This window comes from Rhea americana, unplaced genomic scaffold (assembly GCF_003343005.1).
Source record: "Rhea americana isolate MKP2758 unplaced genomic scaffold, rheAme1 scaffold_20, whole genome shotgun sequence".
NCBI classification, from domain to species: domain Eukaryota; kingdom Metazoa; phylum Chordata; class Aves; order Rheiformes; family Rheidae; genus Rhea; species Rhea americana.
The window spans coordinates 34,483-61,319 of record NW_028186150.1 but is presented as its reverse complement, the minus strand read 5'-3'; the positions used below and the strand labels follow the sequence as shown (position 1 = coordinate 61,319).

General features: G+C 39.7%; 1 protein-coding gene across 1 annotated transcript in view; it reads right to left on the bottom strand.

Moving 5' to 3' along the window:
- Window positions 1-8,326: 8,326 nt before the first annotated feature.
- The window catches only part of LOC146596461 (Wilms tumor protein 1-interacting protein homolog), a 50,111-nt gene continuing 31,600 nt past the window's right edge, over window positions 8,327-26,837 (bottom strand). Inside the window, exons 3-7 of the mRNA XM_085303740.1 lie at window positions 17,580-17,642; window positions 15,055-15,185; window positions 13,931-13,982; window positions 12,048-12,116; window positions 8,327-9,847 (exon numbers count right to left, since the gene is read on the bottom strand). Coding sequence (XP_085159866.1) covers window positions 9,695-9,847; window positions 12,048-12,116; window positions 13,931-13,982; window positions 15,055-15,185; window positions 17,580-17,642 — 468 coding nt within the window. The 3' untranslated portion in view covers window positions 8,327-9,694. The remainder of the gene's footprint in view (window positions 9,848-12,047; window positions 12,117-13,930; window positions 13,983-15,054; window positions 15,186-17,579; window positions 17,643-26,837) is intronic.

Genomic DNA, 26,837 nt, shown 5'->3' with positions numbered 1-26,837 from the left:
CGCTGCATGTCGCAGGATAAAATCAGAAACATTTAAAGAAAACTTTATTTTGCCCTGCCTCCTTTTTTTTTAATTCAGTTTGGAAGATGCCATGATACATGCTTAAGGACCTCTGCACTGTTTCAGAGGAATTCCTGGGCTCTTCCATGTAGATATCCATGTTCATTTTTTTCCCTGTTCCAGTGGGACTCCTGAAAAACAGTTGGCAAATTGTATATTACCTGTAAGTAAATATATTTTTAAAAATGTTCTTTTCTAGCTTTGTTTTTAGTATGTTTTTGATTCAGAGCTTTGAAAATGTGTTATGGGTAGGAGAGAGACGACCAGCTGATTGAAGTGGAAGTACATTATTTTTTTAAAAAAAGGTTACAAACAATATTTTAAAATAGAGAATAAAATATTTATAAGCAACTAAATGCAGATCTTACAGTAGCTGGACTTCTCTCTTTCATTTTTCTTATTAAGTGCTGTATATTTTAGTGATAAAAGAACAACAAGATAAACAAATGGTAGGTATTGTTTTTATGAGTTTGAAATCTAGACAGCAAATGATCAATTCCAAATGATAAGACATTGCTATATGCAATGCCTAAAGCAATAGGATATGTCTAAAGTTACCAGAATGTTTGTAGGACTCAGACTTTGATAAACAGTGTTCAGATAGGGTACCTGAGCCTTGGCAAGTGGTCTGTGCTGAGGCGCTGCAGCTCTGTGCTCAGGCACAGTGCTCTCTCTCCCTGGGAAATGCTCTGATAAGCGATGAGTAAGTGAATGATGCAGAAAGCTGTGAGACTTTTTTTTTCCTTCTTTCTTTTCTTTTCCTTTTCTGCTGTAGGATGGGAGAATGAGGAAAAAGACAGGAGAAGCTCCCAAGTGAATTCCAAACCAATGCTAGCCAGGTGTGGAGGAGAGTGGAAACGGAGGAGGAACGTTGTCATTTTTTTGGAAGACTATCAGAAGTCCTGCTGCAGGAAAACAGCTCTCACTTTTTTTTTTTCTTTCCCTAGTTACACCAAAGAAACTCCGTAAAATTATTCTCTGATCCATGTTCATTGGTAAAGGTGGGTGCTGTTAAATGCATAGCTTGCAGGTGTCTCAGGTAATTCCTGTTCCTTTTTTTCCTGGTACTTGACATTTTCCTGTTTCTCCTTACTCCCTCACTGCATCTATTCTTGTATGTCATGTGGGACCTTTGCAGACTTCAGGTGAGGGCACTTAGGTGAGACCAGAGCCATACAGTAACTGATCTTCAGAGAGTAGAATTTATTGCTGCTTTATTTCCCCTCTGGTAAGCTTGTCTCATCTGACCCATGCAGCTTTCAGCTGCAGGATTTGAGTCGTACAGGACACAACTTGATACGGTCATTTTGTTTTCTGTTGAAATGCTCTGTGTTACTAGGACATGAGACATCCTCACTTAGCATGAACTAGCTGGTTTGTAGCCACTAGGAACTGTGCATGTCACTTGTTTTTTTTCTGCGCTTGAAAGCACAGAGGGGTGCCTCTTAGTTTTGTTTGTCTCACCAGAGCAGCCGGTAATTAACTGATCAGTCGGCTTCAGCATTCCTGTAATAGTCTAAATGTGCCAAATTTTTAATGAATGAGATTTTTTTATATAGTCTAACTAACTTCTTGCATTACTGTAACCAATGCAGTACTTGTTCTTTGAGGTGATGACGGCCCCCACAGTGTATGTACAAAGGTGGGTCTCTCTCTGTGGATTTTTTTCAGTCGTTACACATTTGAGAATTTGATCTTAAGTGTATTGCTAGATATATACTTATTTTATCAATGCTGGCAAACCTGCTTGCCACATGGTTTCTTAGTTTTTATACATTTCTCAGTTTGGGCTTCTCCTACACAGTTTGTGAGCACAGTGAGTTATACAAGCTAGTGCAAAGTATCATCTTCTTCTGATATGATGGACGCTGACTGCAAGAAAAATGCAGGTAAAGTAGATATAGATAGATAGTTCTTATTATGTGCTTTTAATAAACAATACGGCAACTTAAACTTTACTTACTCTGGCAATGATAATAATTAATTTGTATATTGAACACTCAGACTCTTAAATGAATTTTGAATGGGAAGAAAATATTTTTGACCTTTTGGAGTTTTGCCCCAAAATTGTAGTTAACTCCATAGCATTAGGTCATAACGCCAACCGAGATCAGAAGCTGGCAAATTCAGCTTCATTCAGTACTTTGAAGGCTATATGAGCGTAGGACTGTATATGGGGCAAACATATGTTGTTCAGCTCTGTGCTGCTGATGAGCCCAGGGGTTTTCACTGAGACCTGCAATTTCTTCCAGAAACCAATGATGTTCTTTGCTCATGTCCACCTTACACATCCAGAGAAGACTGATGTGTCATGCTCAGGATCCATCATTTTTTCCAGACCTTGCTTAGTAGTTTCTGCTTCAAAGTTTCTAGCATCTAAAAGTTATACCCTGCAAAGATCAAGACATTTTTTTTTATACATGTATAAAATAAAATGGAAATCTGTAATTATATTCTTCTATTTATAACATTTAATTAATTAATTTCTGGGCTTGTTTATAGAAATTGTGTTAAAGCTGAAGTAAATAAGCAGAGAGGAAAGGAGAGTAAAGGTTCTTGCTGCTTGACTTTCTGTAATCGTCCCATCTTGCTGAGCTTTGTGCCACTCAGCAATTCAAGTAATGCCACTGCCTCCCTTGGGTTACAGGTGGGAGTGTTAGCGTACCTAGAGTGCCAGTGTGACATGTTGTTTTAAACAGGATTAAATAACACAGTTCGAAAGCAAACGTGCTATGCAACCTGCCTCCAAATATTTAATGTAGGACATAAATATATCAGTGATTGAAGTGAGGGCTATTGTAGCAAAAAATGTTGCAGATGTTGTTTTCTCAAAAAGAACCGCACCAGCCAGTGTTTGCTACCGGCATGCTTGTACTTGAACCAAAGGTGTTKGCAGCACTTTCAGCACAAATCTGCGTCTCCTCTTTCTTTCATTTGCTGACCTCTGGCATGTTGCTCCTTATAGCTGGTGTGAACGTAAAGGCACGGCATCAGAGAGAGAGAGAGAGAGAGACCCAGTTGGCATCTTGGAAAGAAACCTGCATCTCCAAATGCGAACATGGAGCAGCTGATTTTATTGATATCTGTCAGTTCACCACCYGGGCTGAATAGGAAACGCTACTGAGGTATGAACTGAGCTAGTTTACTCAGTATTTAAGGCATCATGCCCCTCTCTCTCCCCCCCCCTCCCCCTCTGTCTCCCCCTCTCCACATCTATCAAAATAAATGTATGGTGTGTGTGTGTGTGTGTGTGTGTGTGTGTATACCCCCCCCGTATATTTTTTTTATATATATATATATATATATATATATACACACACACACACACACACACATACATAAACATATATATATATATATTATATATATATACACACACACACACACACATATATACACATATGCATATATGGCTAGCTCTGTGAGCGTGTGTTTGGGGTGGGGGTTGGACCAGATGACCTCCTGAAGTCCCACACAACCTCAATTATTCTATGAATTACTGGGGCTAAAACAAACAGCGAGTCTGAGGCAGACTTACTAGTCTAGTTCCCATATTACTGATGGTTCCTAGCAGCAGCCAAGTGCCTCTGGTTTAGCCCTGTGAGGGCTTGGCAGATCCTTGTGCTCATCTCTAGCAGTGAGTTAAAGCTGCAGACCTGAGGCTAGATGGCAAGGTAAAGAGCACAGCTGGCAAATCCCTCCTGAATAATTTGCTTGCCAGGTAACAATCTTGCGTCATGTAACAGCTTCCACAGTTAGTTACACACGGAGCTATGATCAGCTGTCATGCCAGGCAGAKGAACCGCCACTGTGCACCTCTGTGGCACTCCCCTCCTGGAGCCGAGTCCTGATGCATTCTCTTCCTGCAAGGCATGTATATTCCTTTTTTCAGCATGCATTTCCTGTAAGGAGGCCTGTGTGGGAAGGTTAATATTTCAAGTACTCCAGTCTTTTCAACCAGGCTAGTAATGTGTTGGTATAAATACTTGCTGCATGAAGATGATGTCATAGCTTTTCTTGATTACGTTTGGGTTGCCATTATGATGATGCCCATTAGACTGCTTCAGAAGTTGGCAAAAGCATCATCCCCTCCCCCCCCCCCCCCCCCACCAGTAAGTTTCATTTTCAAATGTGTACTGCTGTCTAATTAATTTGTACTTTGCAAAGTCAGAGAGGCTTAGCTGCAGCAGGCACCTTTGGAGGAGAGTGTAGAATGCCACTGAAGTAGCAGCTTGTGAGTATCTGCTTTCTGGGAGGCACTGGAGGAAACAACAGCTGTGGGGATGGGACATTGACCAGCTTATTGGCAAAGAAAGCCACTGAATCATAAGAGTCAGTAAGGTTGGAAGGGACCTCTGGAGATCATCTAGTCCAACCTCCCTGCTCAGCAGGGTCACCCAGAGCATGTTAGACAGGGTTGCATCCAGGCGGACCTTGAAGATCTTCCAGAGAAGGAGACTCCACAGCCTCTCTGGGCAACCTGGTCCAGTGCTCCGTCACTCTCACAGGGAAGAAATTCCCCCTCACATTCAGGCGGAACTTCCTGTGTTTCAATTTCTGCCCATGGCCTCTTGTCCTGTCACTTGGGACAACTGACAAGAGTTTGTCCCCGTCCCCCTGACATCCTCCCTTCAGATACTTGTACACATTGATAAGATCCCCCCTCAGTCTTCTCTKCCSCAGGYTGAACAGGCCCAGCTCTCGCAGCCRTTCCTCACAGGGCAGGTGCTCCAGCCCTCTCATCGTCCTCGCAGCCCTTYGTAGTAAGTGTAAATATGCAGAAGACAGAAAAAAAATTATTCTTATGTTCTTCCCTAGGCATCCATGTTTAGCCCCAGCTGGAGAAAAGATACCAGCTTTGAGGAACCTTTTACCTGAAAGACATAGCTGCTTTTGCAAGACCACTGTGTGTGGAAGGTATATGTGATCAAGCTCCCTGCTGCTCCATGAAGTTGGAAGCAAGAAAGAGGGAAAGAGCTTCAAAAAGGTAATATATATATATTTTTTAAAAGCATCTTCTCTATYCTATCAGAGCTCTGGCCACTGTTTTTTTATGACTGACTTAGACAGAAATGTGAGAAGCTTCCCCAAGCCAAGGTCCTAGCACTAAACCCTATGCAAGGTCATAGCCCAGGCAAGTAATTCTCTTCTGCAAAGCTCCAAGAAATAACAGGAGTCTTAAAAAAGGAAGTGTTTCTCAATACTGACTGTCCTACATGTGAACTAGCCAGACTGGTTAAAGCTTAATTAAAAATTGCCAGAGTGGCTACATTCTTTTCTAAGTGCAGCTGCAAAACATTAGCTGGGGGCATATTTTAGACCTTAATTAGTAACACTTGCACTGGAGGACTAAAATGTTTCATKCATGCAGCTGCAATCAATTAATATCAGTTAGGCATTTTTGTAGGCAATACAAGGGTCTCCTAAAAATGCTTTAGTGCCCACGTGGACAAAAATATTTACTTACATGCAACAAACTACAAAATCAAACATAACTACAAAATGTCTTTATTGGAAAAAGAAGCAGATTATAGCATCTAAGGTTAAATGAAACTTCTGACTTTAATATTAAATAACTTAGGATGATAGCAAGTAGCTTCTTCTTTAGATAAATAAATCTACATTTCCCAATTTTTTTTCTTCAACAATCAAGGGAATCAAACACTGAAACACAAAAAACCACAAGTATTTCTAAAGACTAAATGACAGAAGCACATTGAAAGGTTTTACAAGGATATATACAAAAATAGTTAAACTAATGTATATTTGTAGCATGTAAACTAGTTACATGATATACAAACTGGGAATTTATATATTTCCTACAAAATAAAAATCAACGTTGGTCCAAGTTCTTGGAAGAAAACTATATTCTTTTAAAGAAAATGAAAATAATTTCTCAAGTGAAAACTTAATTTAAGTCAAATTATATACTCTAGTTACGGCATTAGTTACAGGATGAATCACAAACTTTTAAACTTTTCTTGAAATACAAGAAAGCAGCTTTTGTCTCCTTTAGAGCTTTGGTTTACTTAACTACTCTGGAATTTCTGGTCTTAAAGAGCTCCTCTAGCCATGCTTTCCTTTTGAAGCACCACCTTACAAAACGCACACGCGCGCGCACACACACACACACACACACGCACGTGCGCACAAGTGAAAGGAAAAGAAAAGAAACCCAAACAACCCCTTTTTGAACACTCTATTATCTGAATGCGTTCTTCTGTTTTCAAATTATTATTTTGGTCCTTGCTTTGGAACTCGTCTTCCGGTGCACTAGGGAATCAACATCTCCTAAAACAGCTATGTCCTGTAGGGATTTCTTTTAAGACTGCCTTACCAAAAGGGAAGGGTGTATTCCCACTGCAAATGAGAACAAGTTGTTACTGTTGCAACTTTATGGAAATATTCTGAAACTTCAGGACAGGGACAAGGTTTCTGCTGACTGATCATATCATAAAATGAAAAGTTTACATCTGTGTTGAACTGATTTAATATAAGAATATGCCTTAAGAAAATCATTAAAAGAAGCTTTCCTATTTACATAATTCTCCAGACAGGAGGTAAAATGTACAGAAACTGTCACTAGCAGTGAAAAGTACAGCACACCATTATTTTACATTTATTTTTCTTTGTTCTTTGATTAAAAACTGGTAAATTTCACTCAAGCACCATTTTTTATATTATATGCTGGAAAAGCAAAGCTGTACTTCATTATACTGTAACAGAATGCACCTGTCTGTAGAAAAATACTGGAAGAACAACTGCTGCTTTCTGGTTTTAAACAACTTGCTTATTTCTATATTGAACTTTAAATAGTTTCCTGTGATGATGCTTAACACATTGGAACTGAGCAGATCTATGAGAAAGACAGACAAATTAACGTGTGAAATTAAATATTATTCTGTTCTAAAGCATGATCATTTACAAAAAAAAAAAAAAAAAAAAAGAAAAGAAAAAAGAAAAAAAAAGAAAACAAAACACCAAAACCCAAACCCAAAGTACTGTATGTACATGATACTGTGCTGTCCCCTGAAAATTAACGCTGGCATGAAAATTTAAACTCGCCCCTGAAGGAGGCACAGTGCTAAGGAAGACAGTGACAGAAGAATGGTCTGAATGCCAGAGTAAATTGTCTTTCACCTCTGGCTCCTATGACTCCAGAGGCTTTGCTTCCATACTGGTTGACTAAAGCATTTTTCAATAGCAAGTACTGTTACGGGATGACTTGCTCACAGAAACAGACACAAACCTTCTCTGTGTCTTTCAACAAAAAAAAATTTTTTTTAATTTGGCTTCCTTAAAATATACTGTAAAGACAAGCAAGCAGAAAAGCCTCAAAGCTAAATGTGATCCAAAGTAGCTTCCTTAAATGGAAAAGTATTGCATTGTAGCTGATGCTAAAAGTTTATCTTGAAGCTCTGACACCTTCCATTTGATATTTTTATGTAATAACCTTAAGGAATCGACCTAGCCATATAACCCACTTCGAGACAAATTTTTCCTGTTTTAGAATTTGCTGTTTGGGCAAGTGAGGCTCACATGCACTTTTAGCCTCCTCCTGAGGCTGGTCTGGTGACTATGGACACAGAACTAATGTCTGCAAATGCAGAGAAAACGTGCAGGCACCCAGTGCTCACTCTTCTGCAGGTCAGACCTCTTAGGTTGCACTGTAGGAATCACTACTTGCATTGTAACTCCTTTGAAACATGGCTCTTACATTAAATATATTAATTATAAACTGATATATATTAGTTACAAAATGACTGGTTAAAGGAGCATGTGACTTGCCAAGGAGCATTGGGTAGGACAGGTTAATCTAGGCCAAAAGTAGTATGGCAAAAGTTCAAACATACCTTCTGTTTCTCCTTAATAGAAAAAATATATTTAACAGGATTTTCTTCCTGTCTCTCCCCTTGCCCCCCCAAAGGAAATTCCAGACTATCAAAAGTTCTGTCAAGGGAGTTAATTATTCCACTTAGGAATTAGTGTCTATTGGATGCCCTTTGTACTTTTCAACAGCACCACAAATGGCTTTCAAAAAATCAATGGAGCGTAACAAAACTAAATGGCAATGGTGTTGCCAAATAAGTCATTTCATCAGTTTGTGTGTTGAATTTAACATGTGATCATTTCAGAACTGATTCATCAGATTCTCAGCTTGTTGTGAACTGGCATGGAACTGTCTCAGTTCACACATGCTGAGAATCTGGTCTCTTATTTCCACTTCCTCTAGAGCAGAAGAATTTTATTGTGATTTTGGATACAGTTAAAGACAGCAATGATGGATTTATTTAAAATATAAATTCAGGAAGGCTGGATCAATTCTCATGAGAATGCAAGGAATTTTTTAAACATACAGATGTGTGATTTGCATGTAAATCATCAACACATGGTAGAAAACAAACCATAAAAAAATTCATCTAACTTCCTATATGGAAGACATATATTTCCCCAGAGCTCTGAGGTTACTGCAAAAACTTATGCAAAATATGAAAGTGTGTACATTCTATGTACATCTAATACTTGTTATAAAATACCAATGTTTCAATTGTCTTTCTAAATTATTGTTTCTGCTAAATTGTACTTTGTTTTCAGCTGAAGACAATCACTGTAATCATTTCAAAAGTACATCTAGAAAAGAACACAAAGCTGCAAAGATAATACAAAACCACTTCCCCTGCCCTTTTTTATAATGTTTTAACATACAATTGTAAAGCAGTTGGTAACAAATGAAGTGTTGTATAAAACAAGTAGCATAAAGACAAGTGTAACTTTGCATAGCCAAAGGGGCTGCTAACCCTATTAACGAAAGAACAGGTTTAAAAACGAATTTTTTAGTAAGTGCCAAATCAAGTCAATATGAATGTGTTTTGAAACCATGGAAACTCTTGTACATGGCAGGTAGTTGCAGAGGTCTGTAACTTTCTTAAACTGTTACAACCCTGCATATACCAATATTTTAACTCTTCAAATGGATGCATTCTTTTATTGTGGTTTCTATGTGAGATGCTTACAATATTTCTTTAACAAGCTGTAGTCTTTGGATGACTGTGGAATGCAGCAGGATAAAAAGTTGGTCTGAAGTGTCTTCATAGAATATCATTATTTAACCCATGCTGAAAATTTTCGTTGCTAAAAATACTCATTTGCTTTCCTATTCACTATTTCTGGGAATTTAAGTTTTTAAAAACATGAGACTGTATTCTCTAAGACCAGAATACAATGAAACTAGCTAAAGTGCTAGCATTTATCTTATCATGCTTGYTGCGATATGATAAGGTGCTAACTTTTGGGTAGTAATTCTACATTCCTTACTTGGGCAAAACCTCCATTGAAGAAAAGTGAATGGGGAGTGCAGAACAGCCCTTTGTACCACTGTTTTTAGAAATGCTGTCATTTACAGTTACATTTAGTGGTGCATTACTTGTTCAAGTAGACAGTGTCTCAGTGAAAACACCTAGGTAAAAGAATGTGTATGTACAAGATCAGAAAGGACCCCTCACCTCTGATTTAAAAAATAAATAGCTGGTTTAGATGGTTATTATAGGAATCTCATCTTTAAGGGAACATGAAAGTCATTTTTAGATTTTTCTGTCTTCTCTTTTATACAGCTTATGGTAATGGAAAATGTCTTTCAGAGTTCTGTCACATGCATTGGATAGCTCGGCGGTGGATGTGATGGCAATTTAATATTAAGGCGCCTAATGTGACAGCTGTGGCAGAGCAAGTGGCCCTCTAATGGGTAACAACGATGGCCTTCTTCATCATTGAGCTGCAAACCACAATCCTAGAAGAAAATCATACGTCCTAGGTGAGTGAGTGATTCAGGTAAGTCATAACAGCATTGAACTGTCGTGCATAACCTTGAGAGTCCCTCCCCCCCCATACTTACAAAGGCAGCAACCTCAAGAGTTTGTGGTAGATGGACACTGACTGTCTTGTATGAAGCAAACTGACATCACTGAAATCTAACGGGACAGTCTACAGCACTACTCTAGGCTGGTTCTAGCATTTATTTTCATTGAATCCCATTGTGGTCTCTTCATCTAATAAATGTTGATGCAAACTAGACAAAAGCAGGCCAAGCACTAAACCTCATTCAGAGCTTGTGCTGACATATAAAACACAGAACAGGTTAGAACAGAAAAGGAACTTGTTTTGTAACAAGATGGTGAACAGGAAATGGAGGAACATGAGCTGGAGAACATGAGAACGAAGAGAATGAGAAAGRTAAGTGTGGGGAGTGCACTTAGTAGAAGGAAAAAAGCTTGAAAAAGTTGGGCATAGATCATTTGACTATTGAAAATAAAGGAAAAGTTTTTAATTGGACACAAAGTATGATTTTTCAACTTTCATAGCGCTAGTCAAAATCTTCAAAATTTATAATGTTTAAGTAGGAATGAAGAATGAATTTTAAAATAAGCTTTAAAACTGAAATGTTAATTTAGGGAGTTTTAATCAGAGCTACACCCTGTGTAGTCATCTGTGTGTAACTATATGCTATTTAATAACTTACAGCCATTAAGTTAAGATTTAAAATCTAGTTCCTCATTATAACTTTAATACAGATGTGCCAAATTTTTGTAACATACCCTCTCCCTCTCCAAAACTGTATTCCCTTTTCTGTAGGTAAAGGGTTTGGGGGGAGAGGAGTCGTACTGATTTGCAATCTGGCTTGAACTTCACAACGGAAGTTAAGAAGTCATGCACGAAAGAGATGACAAGAAAAAGCAGCGAAGTTTCCAAAGTGATTACTTGCTTTGCATGGCCAACAGTTGACAATGGCAACTTAACAGAGCTTCAGAAGTAGCTGTGTAAGTTTTCCTAGGGATTGGGCCTTTATAAAGTGTTCATTTGAATACCTCAAAATAGTGGCACTAACTTTATTAGTGTTATTTTGAGGTATCAGTGACCCAGGYTGTACAATTTGACAGCCTAATTTGAGGCTGTTAGGCAGCAACCTACCCCTGTTAATATATGGCTAACCTCCTAATTTCTGCATTTAATGCACTCTGCCATTCTGGGCAAATATGGAGGCAGCTTGATTTGCCTCAATCTGGAAGGAGAATGGGGAACTGAATAAGGAAACAGAACTGGAAATAAACCCCCATTGGGACATTCTAATATAAAGTCAATAGGCTGAGAGAGAAGGGGTGGGAGCTGTCTTCTTAGGTGAAGCTTGCACAAAGCAACAGATGGGGGAAGGAGGAGGAGGAGGGAAGAACAGATAGCTCTTCAAAATGCTTACATTCTCTGCCAATTTATCTTAAAAATTAATGGGAAAGGATGAAGYATCAGCTGTGTCTATTAGACAGAGATAGCCGAGTGCACTGGCTCTTCCTCACACTTAGGTTCACACTCATTTCAAGATGCCCTGAATTTTGCTCTCTTCTCCCTCATTTGAAAATCTCTTTATAAAACCCTTCTGTATAGGAGCACACAGAAAGAGGATAGCTCCATTTTTGCTTCTGGGGCTAAGATAAGCCATACTGAATGGCAACAGAGTTAGGATCTATGTTMAGAGATGCATCTTCTATCAATCAGACACACCTAGAGTAAAGGGGAATTTTTGGGCTGATCCCAAATTAAAGAGCTTGTTTCCTTTCTCATACTGCCCGACGCAGAGCTAAGATTGAACTCAGCTCTCCTCCCTTTGAAGCAAGCTGACTTATTTCTCAGCTTAGTCTCTCTGCCCTCAATAAATATGTAAGTGTCCTGCAGCCAGCTTCTGAAATTAGTTTGCTGACAATATAGAAACTAATTTCATGCCAGTAGAGATGACAGCACTACTTGCAGCTCAGCTAGCAAGTCACTGCTGCATTCCTCCTTCCTCCCTCCATGGAGCGATGTGGCAAAACTCTGCCTGCCCAGGCATGCACAGGAGCTGGAGAGTGCACCCTGGGGTGCAGTCAGACGTCCATGAGAGGTTGCTTGTTATTAGCAAAGACTTGCCATGTCCTGGCCAGGCAGAGACGCTAGACACTTACCTCGCAGTGATAGCATTCCACGTGGTAGTCTTTGTCCATTGATACCACTCGAATGGTCTCCTCGGAGCCCTGTTTGGAAAGCACAGAGAATATAAGACTGGGCTTGTAAGTTCATTTGTCAGTATTCTTTCAGCACCCAACCTGTAGCTTTGAGAAGTTCTTTCCCTGCAGAAACCYCTCTCTCTCTGCAGGGCAGCTCTGTGAAAGCTAAAGATCTTGTCCCTGGTACAACACTGTACCACTGTGTTCACTGTGCAGCAGTAGTTTGGGTATCTGAGATATCAGAGCTGTAGCGCTCCTTTTGGAAGTGTAGTCAAAACTTTTGTCCTCAAGAGAGAACTTTCTCTTGAAATCAAATCATTTTCCAAAGGCACCCAGAATTTGAACAAATTAGCAGTCAAGAACCTGTTGATTGGGTAACTTCCCCATATAGACATCCTGGCCTGATCTTTCCAGGACTGTATTCACCTCAAACCAGCTGTTGCACAGCTATTTTGTACACACACATGTCACTGTATGTACCCCACAGGGTACATACCTGTCTGGCAGGTCATTATGTGCACAGGCAAAAACCTCAGCATGAAGATGGATGCAGTGGAATTATTTAATTCCTGGCTGAACCCCAGGCCCTGCACAGCAGCCCATACCCGTTTTGTAACCTCACGTACTTTTTGTGAGCTACTCTGAAGACAGACCTCATTAAATTTTTTTCTTGCATTGTTTCCAGTTCCAGGTGTGGTTAGAGCATCAGATATGACATAGACTATGTCTGAGAGAAGCTGTGGACAAGTTAACGCCTGCACTACTAGACTTGAACTAACCTATGAAATCTCCATGGGGAAGGAGGTGGAGTCTATCCTGTTAACTATCAGATGAATCAGCATTAGGACAGTTATGCTTTTTTTTTAGAAAAGTAACTTTGCAAAAGACAAAGCCAGTGAAACTTAGATACAGCTTTTCTCCTCACTCCCCATCAGCAGGGCAGGCAGTTCTGGCTCACCCTTTAGAAGGTTTATAATGCAACTAAGACCTGGCTATTTAAAAGAATTAATAATGACAAATGAGTATAACGTGCAGAGTGGTGGAYGTGGGCATGCTGTACAATACAAACTCTGGCTCTGTACACATGATGAGGAAGAGGAGGGAGGTACTGAGGCCCTTGCTTAAGAATAAGCCAGTCAGTGACTTGAGCAATGGGAACTCAGTTGGTTCCGCATTCACCAGAATTAAGGAGCAGCGTCACTGTGGGCAGGCAGAAAAGGGCTGTGTGCCATAATGCAAAAGTCTTACTGTGCTGACTGTACTGTCAGGATGGGCTGAGGCTGCAAGCAGCAGTCATTCATCTGGCTTCCCTTTTAGCTAACTTAGTTAACTTTTACCTCCTTTTCCTCTCCTTTAAGCACTTTCAGTATAGTGCCACCCTGAGATGACAGGCTGGGTGGCCTTTTAACAGGGTCACGGTAACCCTCAGATGTCTTTTCAAGCTTGGGCATCTTAACAGATCCACATCAGAAATGCAAACATAGCAGACAAATAAAATTGCTACTTGAGCTAATGGGAGATCCTAAAAACAAACAGGGCTTTATTTCTTGGGTTGTTCTTGGAGCTCCAGTCATAGCTTTCAATTAAATGAGATTTGTAACAGCATAATTAAGACCTAGAAAGCACCCTAAAGATACAAAGTACTATGCTCCGTAAGTATTATGACTATTACAACCTCTGGGGATGTTTGGAAGTGATGTTGCTGCTGAACTGTATTTAATTTTGTATTCAACATACTATAGATTGTAGAGAAAGGAGGAAAAGTATTTAATGTGCTTTTAGAAAGTATTCATATGCATACAACTGTCTTCCCTAAAGAGTCAGCGCATGTTAACACATACCTGTGCTGGCAGAATCGGCTGGTTACAGGAAGCACATTTTGGTGCAAAAACCCTACGGTGCAAGAAGAAAGTGTTCAAATCACATTCAAAGCTTCTTCAAGAAATAGAACCAAAGAGGACCATGTCTTCTTTTTAGCAAAATGTAGGGAACCAAGGGAAACATCTCTAAAATTTCAGTGAAATTCAAGGAAAAGGAGATTGGGAAGAGAGGATGATCTACCCCACCTTTTTATTGCTTTGGTCTTCCTGATCTCTAGGCATAACCAATTCAACACTCTTTCTGCCTATGCCTTCTTTCTTACTTTCCTCTTTTCATAAAGCCATTCACATTCTTCCACGGACTCCCTGCAGCAGCTCCTGACTTAGGGACTGTTATCAACCAACGTCAGGAAGACATGACCTTGTTAAATATGAGGGGGGCTCATACTGGCAAGGATCCACTTATTAAACCAAACAAATCAACTGGTCTTACCCACAGCTGCATTTTATGACAATCACTGGGCCAACATTCACTTTGCTGTTGCAGTGTGGTCATTTAGACCAATACAGTTGAGTTCAGAGTGATCTACTCTAAAAAGCTGCATTACTGGTTGACAGGAGCTAATTCATGTTGGCTTTGAGTGCGAGCATAAGACAGCCCAAGAGCAATCATTTAAACCTTAAAAATGTATTGCCAAGTGAGGCCAAAATCACTCTGACACAAGCTACTAGTTACATGTCTACTGTCCTGTGTAGGTTAATATACCATATACTCTACTATCACGCACTGCCAGAATCTGGACTCTTAAGAGCAGCCAGCAGAATCTACCATCACTTGCAGAATTAGCCTAGTTTAATTATTACTGAAGAGTCCTGAAAGAAATAGAGAAGCTGCCGTAAGAGAGACACCCTCTTCAACCCAGTTTAATTTTCAACCTCACTGGGCTCTTCTATGTGCCCACAAAATGATCTTTAATACAACTTTAATATATTTTATAAATACAGTATGGGGGAAGAGCATTGAGGGACATCAGAACAGACAGGACCTCAGAAAAAAAGCCAGCACTTTTAATCTACTGCAAGTCTTGCAAGAGTAATTTAATTAACAGTTTTTTTCAAAACACGCAACGGATCTGTGTACTTACGTGTGATAGTCTTTGACACAGTAGATATTGTTCTCCACATCTACAGTGAAGGGGACTCCATCCAAACATTCGTTACATACCACACAGCGGAAGCAGCCAGGATGGTATGACTTTCCAAGAGCCTGTAATATCTTAGGAGGCAAACAGTAAAATGAGTGGCTGCATGATTACATGAGATTCTCTGCCCTAACAGCTGTGTCTGATTCTTAATAATGCACTTATTAGGTGAGTGAAAAATGCACTTCAGGACAAAATTATCACTCTGCAAATCTATCAGCAAGGACCCTTCTAAAACCAATAAATTATTATTTCAGTAGGTTTATAGAAGGCTCTCAGTAAAGAGAGAATTGTGAAAAATCAAGCTGGTGACCATCAGCCTTATCTCTGCAGGACCAGTACTGCCCAACAGATATTAAAAATGGCTTCCTAGGTTGTTTCTTGGAAAATCTGCTGCAGCCAAATACAAGTTAATGGGATACAGAGTTAATATGCAAAACATAATGGGTTGGAATAGGAGCAGTTCGAATTAGTCAATACTGAAACAACAAAACATAAATAAATCAGTGTCCCTTTATTAGTCCTTCTGATCCACGAGATACCACTCACAGGAGCCTATCAGTTAAGATTCCATCTATATCAATGGATAATTAAAATTGTCCAGGCTTTTACCACGCTGATCTTCCCTATCGCATTTTAAAGGTTTCAAGGAAATGCCTGACACAGTCACACCTTCACTGTAACAGAAAAAAATCCCTTCCTCCTGGTATCCTTGTACATAATGCTTAGAGTAGCACTGAGATGTCAACAACAATGCGCCAAGCCCATGAACAAACCTCTGGAAAGTRTTGCACATGGTATTTTCAGGTAACGCTCAATGGATTGCTAGGCTAGCAATAGTGTTCAGCTGTTAATAAGATGGAGATTAAAATCTCCACAGCCAAATTCTTAAGGTCTTGTAGGTGTTTCTACAAATAAAGTTCAACAGAAAAAACAAGTAGAGTATAGGAAAAATGCGCAAAATCAATTTAACTTCACTCTCTTCTTCCCACTCCTGAATCCCCACAGTTCTCTGTTCAGTGACTGCCATGAGATTCCAATCATTCTGCAAGCCTGTTCCTATTCAGGAGCAACTCCTCTCTGGGTGCGTTACTATCTCGGCAGCAATGTAACAAGCTCTGTTAGTCCAGCCTAGCTCTGCAGCAGCTCTTTGCACAGAAAAACTCCTAATTCAACTGCACTTTGAGCCCTTGAACAGCTTCAACGTTTGCACCCAAGCCTGTGGAGTTGCAACTTTGCTCCTTAGCCGTGCGCTGGTGCCGCTACTGCGCAGGCACATTGTCTGTTTGCTCCTGGGGAGGAACATGGAGGAATTAGCTAAGTAAGATGGCTTAATTCCTAGAGCTCCCAGTGCTATTTGCTTTTGTTGGAACACACTTAGTGATGGGAGAAAGGCAGAGGAGCACCTGTCAAACTTCCAGCTCCTACACTACACCAACAAGATGCTATGGACTCTTGCCTGGGTTTCTGCAAATGAGGGCCGACTCAAAGCATGCAAGTCAGAATACCCTCCCCCTCCCGGCATGACACAACTCTAGAAATTTGCTCTTGGGCTAAAATGAACAATATCCTTGTCCGGCCAGTGGTGCCAGCCAGAATCCTCATTAGTTAAGTCTCTGTACCAGCTTCTGCTGAACTTCCATGTTCACAACTCAATAGCTACTTCTATTAGACATGCTGATGTTCACGCATGTTTTAAAGTAAGAGGAAAACAATATATTATAGTAATATATCAGATCATGATATATGGTAATACATCATGATCTGCATTTCTTCAATGTGCAGTCTACTTTGTTTTGTTTGGGGATTTCCACTTAGAAAGAACAATCTATATATTCATCATACCCAGTGAAATTATGCCAGAACTATCTGGCCCAACCCATAGTCCTTATTTTTTATTATAAAAGTAACTGGCTACTGGCTCCCTGCAAACGACAGAGGCAATAGTGCATTTTAACAGATGTGGAAAAAAAATACAGAGGTGGAGGCAAGCGGTGAAAGGTAAATAAAAGCAAATCACAGACCTGGCAACAAACTCAGGACTACAAATACATGTCCCTCTCCTCGATAGTCCACACCACCTCCCTTTGATAAAGCTCTCCCTATTTCATTGTTTTACAGAGTAGCTTCTTCTTTTCCTTTACCGTGTTCCCTTATGAAGCTGTTCTGCATTTTCGCCTTTGGTATTAAAATTTATAGTTGGCTTTCTTTTACTGATGGGAAAGACTGATGTTCCAGAACAGCAGCCTCCCATAATCTTAGGAGGAGGAAAAGCCCAACTTACTGTACTTGATAGCAATACAGCATGTTAGCTTATTTATGATACTTCCCAAATTTCAAAATTTATCTTGACAATATTGGAGACACAGCAACAGTCTGACTAGAGAAACAGCATAACATGCCAAAGTGCACTATCTGAAATACATCAAAAGAAATATATCCCACAAATAGGAATTTAGGACTCTTACCATTTCCATTATGAGATGTCCACAAACAAAGCACTTGTCCGCTGTTTGCTGAAAACCTGAATACTGTTCAAATGACAGAAAGGAAAGAATTATTAGTAGCCATTAGCAGCTGTAGAAAATACCTCTTAAGTTAACGCTGTTCTATTTTTCAGCCTACGCTGTATATGATAGCAACTATACAATAGTTTTGGAAGACAGATTCAGAAACCTTCAGTTTACTTGTTGAACATGTTCAGCTGCAAGCTGATGCAGTTCTGATGCACTGACACATTGAGGTTTGCTATATAACAAGATTATTTAAAGTTTTGGGTTTTATTTTCAAAGCCTCTTTGGGGGAGGCAGGGTTTGTTGTTTTGGGGTGCTGGAATTAGCTTCCATTCATGCTACATCTCAACATCCTCAATAGGACCCTAAAGCAGGTCCTATTTCAGATGTCAAAGTCCTTCTTTAACCCTAGGTTTAGAGGCATACAAGAAAAAAAAAGACAAATAATATCAAGGTTATCAGGCCAGACAACTGACCTACCAGACAGCTACCCTAAAGGCAGTCGGGTAACACTTGCCTGAAGATCTCCAGCCATGTAATTTTGAAACTGGTATCTACAGTGGCTGAACTTTACCCTTACCCACTACAGTCCCATATAAACTAACTGCTGCGTGTGCGTTCTTTCCTGCCAGAGGGAAAGGGCACCCAGTTATTTCCATGGTGTTACACAGATACGTGGTGTTACATGCTTAACTTCAGTAATGAAGGTTATAGCAAAGCTCAGATGAAAAGAACTGTGATAGTATAAGATAAAAGACATAGAATAGGAGGAAAAAGGTAACTGGACTCTTCTGCCTGAGCTCAGGTTAATTTGCTCAGAGCCATCCAATGCACCCCTGCAGCCTCACCCTACAGAGCCTATGCCTTGCTCCATTCCCCCCTTGATCTAGTGGGGATTAACTGTCTCCTCACTTCAAAAGCTGCTGGTTCACAGCATAGAGCTGCTATATGTTTTCCTTTTTATTGATGTGAAGGGATTATACATTATTTCAGATCAATAGGTTGGAGACAAAATTATTGTTGCTATGCAACAAAAGTGAGTATGAAGAAAAGGAGGTCTCAGATACTTTCATGGGCCTACAAGTCAGTATAAATGATGCTATTGCAGCTGACACAGTTCCCCACTTACTACTTACTAAAGAACACAGCTTACACAATCTTACGAAACTTTAAAACTTTAACTTAACAGTCTGTGGTGCTCAGGAACAAATACAGAGGTGAGCAGACCATTTTATTTAGCTATTTTTGCAAAATACTATTCTGAACTGTGTGATAGAACTAGTATGCAAGTCTAGACATTAAAAATAATAATAATATAAAAAAAAGGTTGGATTCATCTCCTCACTTTCAAGTAGCAGCTTTCATATCAAAGCCTTTGCTTTTTCTTCTTTCTGAGGCAGAAAAAAGGCCCCTCTCTACTTGAGATGCTTCTTGCCTGTACTATATCTGAGTAGCCATCTGGCTAGACTCCTAAGGTTGTGAACTCAAGGGTTACTGGAAACAGGTGGGTAGGTCCTAGCAGAGCAGACAGGAGAGGATTAACAACAGTACCAACCTAGCTAATTCTAAAATCCTGCTGGAATGAATTTACCAGTACCATCTGGCTGTCATTTGATAAGGAATGCAAGGACGCATTTACCCAGTTATTGATTAAGAAGGAACATTATTCCCCAAGAACAGAATGGCTTAGTGGTCAGATTAATGTCATTTACTGCTAACTAGATTGTCATAAATTACACTGCTTGTCAGAAAGAAAGGTTTTCCTGACACAAAATCACTCTTTATGACTAACCCTATTAAATTTAAGCCATGATTTGTATTTAACAAGAGAATTGTTATTTGTCAAACACATCCAGTGCTGGATTACCCAGTTAAGAAGATTTTGCAAAATGGCAGCAGATCTAATAACAGTGATACAATATTTGATGGGCTCAGGGAATTCTCCTTTACCACTACATTGTTCTCTTTTCTGATCACAGCATTGATCTGCCCAAACCTGAAACCATCTGACTGAGTGAGAGTTGCAATTTGGATTAGGCTCTGCTCATCCATTAAATCTATCTGGTCTGGAAAAGAGTAATAGTCTTGAATCTCAGCAGCACTCCTTCCCTACATGATGGCAGCACTGTGGACACTGCTGTTTAAAGGTAAACAATAAACTACTTCACTCTTTTGCATCTCACCTGTTAACTTCTGCTCTGCTATGTTTGCTTCTGTTCCTAACTTGGGGAGTTCAGACATGGTTGTTGTGCTAAGTTTTCAATTTTAAAAGCAGAGCTTACAAAAGGAGTCTTAAAATACTAATTAAAATGAGTAACCTCTGTCTTTGAAGCATTTAATTAATGTATTAAGCTTCACAAATCTTCTGCGTGCAATGAAACGGAAGCTGTGACTTGCTCCAGACTGCAGACAAGGCAGAAAGGCTTCCTTATTAACTGTCAGCACACCCAAAAGCTGCCGTAACGATGGGGTCCCAGTGTGGCTGGGTGGAACACAGGGACCGGTCCCCCCGAGTCTGTAAACTGAGTAAGTACAAGAGAAGTGGGGGTACGTTCTACACTTGTAGCCTCTTTCATTACTGACATAGCTGGAGGGGGAAGAAAAGTTTTTGGGCATACCAACCTGTTTCCAGCCTGGAGACATGAAAAACAGATTGAGGTGAAACAGTGAAATAATATGGGTTGATAGGTAGGATCCCAGTACAGAAGCAAAATCATAGTTACATTATTTTATGCATACAATATCATTAAGGGTACAAGCAGAACGAGGCTTAATTCTGGCCTGACTTTATAAGGTTCTTACAGGTGCCATTAAAAACACACACACAAACAAACAAAACRATTCAGATAGCAGACTGGTAAGAAAATGTAAATACAGACCAATCAGAAACTAAGCAGAAATTTTCACAAGGCTACAGACCACATGTAACCATAACAAGGATGGTATTTTTTAACATTAACAAATATTGATTATAGATACTGATTAAGCATATGTAAAAACATTGAAAAATGTTTTTATAAAAAGGACAGCTCTGAAATTCAAAGCTCAAAATGAAGCATTAGCCTTTACTCTCACTTCTGTTACTTAGGAATAAGATGCCAGTTATCAAAACACAAAGAAAGCAAGTGAATATTGAAGAGCTGGTATTGTTTCTCCTGATTCCTTAGTTTGGTCACAACTGTTTTCTCCCGTATATTACCTTGTCCTTCATCTCTCTCCCAGGATAATAAAATCTCAGTTAATGTGCAAGAATCAAGACTTCATAATCRAGCTCCCCCAATGTTATGTAACATAAGACTCTGAGAAGCTAAATAAACCTTGACAAATATGTTAATTATGTTAGAACAGAAGAGTGAAAATGAAGTAGAAGATTTGGCTGGCTGAACTTTACTTTTGTTGGTTGTCCACTATATTTTGATTATCAAACAGGCAAAAAATCTCAAGTGATTCTGCCCCAAAGTCTTTGTTTCAATGGAAGAAGAAAACAAGTCCCCCTCTGTCCTGAATATTTGGGCCTGTTAGCATCCTCCTGTGATAATCTTTGGGTTTATGAACTCTTCTGTCAAACGTGCAATATACCCAAAAGAAATTAACAATGAATTTTGAGCATATAATGAACAAATTATGCATGGAGGATAATCCCACCAACTACCATGAGCAACAATTCCTCCTGTCTGCCCTCAATCCTTTAACCAATCTTGATTGTCTACCCAGGATCTTTTAAAGTTTGATGTTCTCATCACCATTTTCAAAAGCAAAAACATTCAGAAAAGAGCATGCCATAAAAAGGCTTCACGACCCAAAGTTTCTACCTTAGGCAACATCAGATCTTTGAAAAGACGTGTTGCTTCTTCTCCTTCACATGTCTAACCGTGCCCAAGGAGAGGCTGATGTGCTTCCCTGCTGTTATGCACGCAGCAAAACAAAACCTTCCTCCTGGAAACAGGCCCTGGAATCTCATTCAGACCCATTTTCTTTGATGGGATGTTTAAAACGTGCTGCAGGTTTATGCAAACAGATCAAGTGGGTTATACATTTCAGTAGGTGTGGCAGTTGCTGCTGCAGTAAGGGTATGAAGCTGTAATAACTTCAGTTCACTATTACAGCACTGCAAAGTCACTGAATGTGACTGTTCAGCTGAGAATTGAGATTCCTGCTCTTGATGCTTTAAAAACTTTTAAGAGGGGTGATCAGGACTTTTGCCCAGATGCTGCAGCAATTTAATTCTGAAAATTAATTTCTGAATTGARTGCTGTGCTAATAATGTATTCCAACCCCAGGCTGCCTGTAATCTCTCACAGACTCTCTTCTCCTTGGTTTCCCATTAGCAGAGCATCTGTCTTCTCTCTGCTTTATTGTTTGCTCTCTGCATGGGATCCTTAGTACACGGGACACAACAATGCAAGAAATTCATGGGATCACGTTAAGAGAGGGAGAGAATATCAAATTTGGTTTCATGCAGATGAGTTCTTGTTGTTTAGTTTTTTACACACACATTTAAATGCAGTGATTAAACTCTACTGAACAAAATGAGGCCTTCTCAGGCTCAGAGATATGGGAACCTCATGGCAGGTGGCAGAGATTAAACTAAAGCAAAAGAGTCCCAAACTCCCCTGAAATCCTTTCATCTATCCTGTTGTTTTGCCTTGTCTTGCTGCCAGTGGGGAAACATGACTTAAGAGGAAACACTAGTGCAGCAGCAGCTCTTCTTGCTTCTCGTTTTTCAGTTTATGTTTGAAGGATATGGGCAAGGAGTGACTTCATGTTCTGCACAGAGGTAACAGTTGATTAGGCTGTGCACAGAACTGATGAAAATCAGGAATTCTGCTGGTAGCTAGTTTTGCCTTAGCAGTCAGGCGCTTTATAGCCTCTAAGGAGGGAATAACCATACACTGCCATGCTTTCTAGGAGCCTAGAAATCCATGTGCCAGCATTTGCCAAGGTTATTTTCTGTTTCATCAATTAAGAGCCAAATAATGATTTTCTTACCTACATCTTCTCAGATAAACTCCTGTGGAAGCTTTGCACTGATACGATCGAGAAAAAAAAGGCAAAGGAATGAATTYAACTCAGCACTGTATTATGCAGTGCACAATCTATTAGCTTGATTCACATTGTACAGTGCTTTATATTGCACAGCACTGTACACTTGCTGGGGGTTATTCATTGTTACTGCTACCATCTATTATGTATATTGTGAAAGAAACTGTCTACATTAGAACACACCTTTCTGAAAAAAATCTGTTATTATTCAAAACAATTGTTGAAAGATTTCAATTCAAAACACAGCAGCTAATACCAACATTTAGTACAGGAATGGAAACATACCACTTTCTCACATTTTTTTTCTAAGTCTCCTACAGGAAAAAAGTGTTATCTGTTTACAAGTGTTCAGCAGGGGTTGTATATAATTAGAAAGAGCTCTAATTCTTTTTTTTTTTTTTTTAAGTGTGCTTCAGTTATTGTAATTTATTTTTCAATGTAGAAAGGATAATCTGACTTTTTGGATCCACATCTCAAAAAGAAATAGAGGGAATGATTATCTGGCATGAAACCAACTGGACTTTGTAACACACACTTCAAAACATTCCAGTAGCTAATACAGGATAATTGCAAGAACTAGTCCATAATGACAGACCCAAGAAAAAAAAAAAAACATCTTTTGCTTTCCTTATCTATTTTGTCATATCCCAGAGAGTGATTCCTGGGACCTACACCTAACAATCTGTAACCCAGTTCCAGAAATGCTGAGCTCCTCTTACTGAATTCAGACTTTACCCACACATTTCCATTACAGTGCATTAAGTTCATTTACATTATTATCTGGGTCTAAGTACTGCCTATGTATTGTTCTTTTACAAACTTGAGAGATTTTTTTTTTTGGACTCTAGTTAGTCTCCTATTTCAAAACACCAATTTTCTTCAACTAGCAGACCTGCAGTTTGMTATGCATGCTTTGTCAGCACTCAACCTTACATTTGTCAGCCATAGCGCCAAAGTTCTTATATGGGCCCTTGCTTAAAAAATTTGTCCTCTGAGATGAATTCCTTGAAGAAAATCCAAAAAAAACTCCCCCTCCAAAGTCAATGGGAGTCCTGTCACCAGCTTCAATGGACATGTAACTTCTTGATATGGGTTACAGCACTACTGAGTTCTGTGTTCACACACACGCACACACCACAAGCAACAACATGAACCCTCCTGCACAGATTAGTTAACACACTATAATCTGTCTTTGTTGACAGTACTGGAGACCAGAGCAACATTTGGCATTCATCATTCACTGCATGTGCTTTGAATCTGTCTGAGTTTGATTAGGGGTACCAGTGCTCTGGAACTTGAAAGTACCTCCTTTCCTAACCTAGAATGGCCAGAGGCTTCAAAACACTCACAGATTTCATCCAGGTTCTGTGTTTCAGGAATACTGTGGCAAATTCCTTGCCCAGGTTTGAGTCCATTATTCTGCTAAATTTATCAATAAACACCTATGTCTGCCGTTTCTATGACTGGAATATGCACTTTAATCACAAGCCTTCTAAACAACATTCTCTAAAACTGTATTTGCTATGTGATTACCATTAGATATCAAATGGACAAAGGCTGCAACTTTAATCATTTACCTTCTCAGCCGGAGTCTATTTTTTCTGAGAGTGTCTCCCATAACAGTGATGGGCTCTCCGACTAATGCACTAATCCCAGAGCTCACCTCCCAAGGGGGAGCTACAAACATTTACACTCTCTGAGATGGAAGATCAAACCTCTGACTCCAGCTGACACTAGCTTCCATTACACTAAATAAAACCCTTTTTCCTAGGGCCCAGTATCCCGTCCTAGGGATGGGCCTTTTCCCACACTGCCAGGCTTGAAAAACAGCACGTACACAAACTAAGAACAGCCTCATTATTAGTATTCACATTACAGCCATGCCTAGGGCCCAAATTAAGGATCTCACTGTATTTGGTGCTACAGAATACGAAAATACAAGCCCTGCTCTCATGAACTGCCAGTCGTCTAGCTATGCCTTCATTAATATCCTACTCCTTTCCTCCATGAGAGGCTGTCTTGAGGGCAGGTCTCTGTTTGCCTCCTCCTTACCAGTCTTACGCACCTTTACGCATTTGGGTCTTTAAAATAATTGAAAGTTTTCCAACTGTGGCTAGAAGATAAGGCCCCATGTGTTCTCTGTAATCACGGTGTTGCAGTGGCCAGCTACAGAGCAAAGGGACTATGTCTGTAGCAAAGAGAAGCGTTACCTGAGCAAGCACCTAGTAGCTGGTGTAGGGGAAAGAAGAAGCAAAAAATCCTGAGGACTGGTCGGAGGAGAGAAGGAAGATTCAAGAAGCAGCGGCAGGCTTGCAAAGCACAGCTTTGGTTTGTCAGGCAGCACTGCCACTAGGTCCTTGTCCTCCCTTCTGCCCTAGCCTCAGTTCTTGCCTCTCCCTGCGCTGAGTTTGGAGAGAGGGACTGAAGCCAGGGCAGGGAGCCACAGCAGCTAGAGCAATCCACGCTGGGGCTGGCCACGCTCTGGGATGGGAAGGGACTCAAAGTCCTCTTGGATACTTGCAATGTGTTAAGTCTCTTCATGGTTGGCATGAGCAAAATTAAGTTTTTAGAGCATTCTCCTTTGAGGATTTATGGGGAAAGTGACAGATCTTCCTCCAGTCTTACTCACTGAAATAGCTGAGCAGTTTTATACAAAAATTTGAAAAATATATGACAAGAAAGTTAGCCAGAGGCAAAAACCTGGTGTAGAGAAGTTCAGCCTCAGCCTAAATGATTGAATCTGGCAATGTTAAAAGACAGTGAAAGAAATAATCTTAAGAGGGGATGTTTTGGATGACCTGAATGCTATGCACTGCAGCTTGTGGTGTCTGTAATAGGTTATTTCCATAGCATCTGAGTGTCTTCCAGTAGTACATTAAGCAATGTAACTAATATCTGTCACAAGATGGTTCATTTTCCTTCTCATCTCCTCCCTGGAGGGAATTTCTCTCATTTCTTAACCTCTACTGGACCTCCACTCAATAATGTTCATTACCTCAAGAGAAAAGGAAAAGCCTATCAAAAAGAAGGGGAAAAAAAAGACAATAGATCTAAGATTCAGGTTGCTTTGGTGACATTTTAAACTCTTTTTTGCCAAGAAAAGCAGTCGTTTWTTTTAAATTTCTTTACATGATATTTAAGCATTGAAAAAGAAAGACAGATTAAAATTATTGAGCTATTTTTCCTTCACTTGTGGTTATGCAGCAATTTATCAACAAAATGGAACAAGAACGTCTGACTGGGATTATTTATTATACAGTAAGGCATTTATTTTTTGCTCACCTCACCAAGAACAGTGTCCCTGTTATGGCTACTTAGCCATCTGTGTCGTAAGAGCTTTCAGGGAAGGATTAAACTGTCATTTGTTTTATTTCCTTTCATGAAATAACTATCGTAACAGGGGTACGGYAAGAATTGGATACTGCTGGTCTTGCTACCTTAAGGTGGCATGGAAAAGAGTAACCATTATCTTCTGTTATCTACCCTAGAACCAAAGCAAATCATTGTAAAGTTGGGTTTTTTCTATTCGGTAGTATCCAATCTTGATAGTGCTTCTACTAGAAATTGCAGAGATTAGACATCTCTGCACCATGCTTACGCAGAAGAGGGAGTACCAGTGATTTTTTTTTTTAATCTGATTTATTCACTACATTTAGCTAAGTTGATCCGGGTTTAAGCACTGACAGAATTTACAGCTGATTAGAGCTAGGATTGGGAGGTTGATAAAGAAAGAAAGGAGAGGTATGCCATATCCTTATCGTGTGGTAAGGGTTTACCAATCCTAATGGATTCATTTGCAAGCCTGCACACAAGACAACTGGCACCATTCTCGCAAGGAATCATGGCAGTGCCATTTGGCATCTCTTCTCCAACTACAATTCCATCGAGGGTCTAAAAACTTCTAATACTTCTTCCCTGGAAAGAATGAGCAAAATAAGCCTTCTGATTCAGAGAAAGATAATCTGTGCCCTCAATAAGAGCAAACATGTGGGAAAACTATTTGTTAGAAGAATGTACCTTGCAGCTATTGCCAAAGATTTTGATGAGTGTATCTGTGCTTTGGATAGCTTTATAGCTGCACAGTGGAAATTGCTCATAATGAATGATAGCATCTACTTTTCTATAACACCTTTTGTCCAGAAATCGAAAGCACTTTACCTGGGAAAAAAA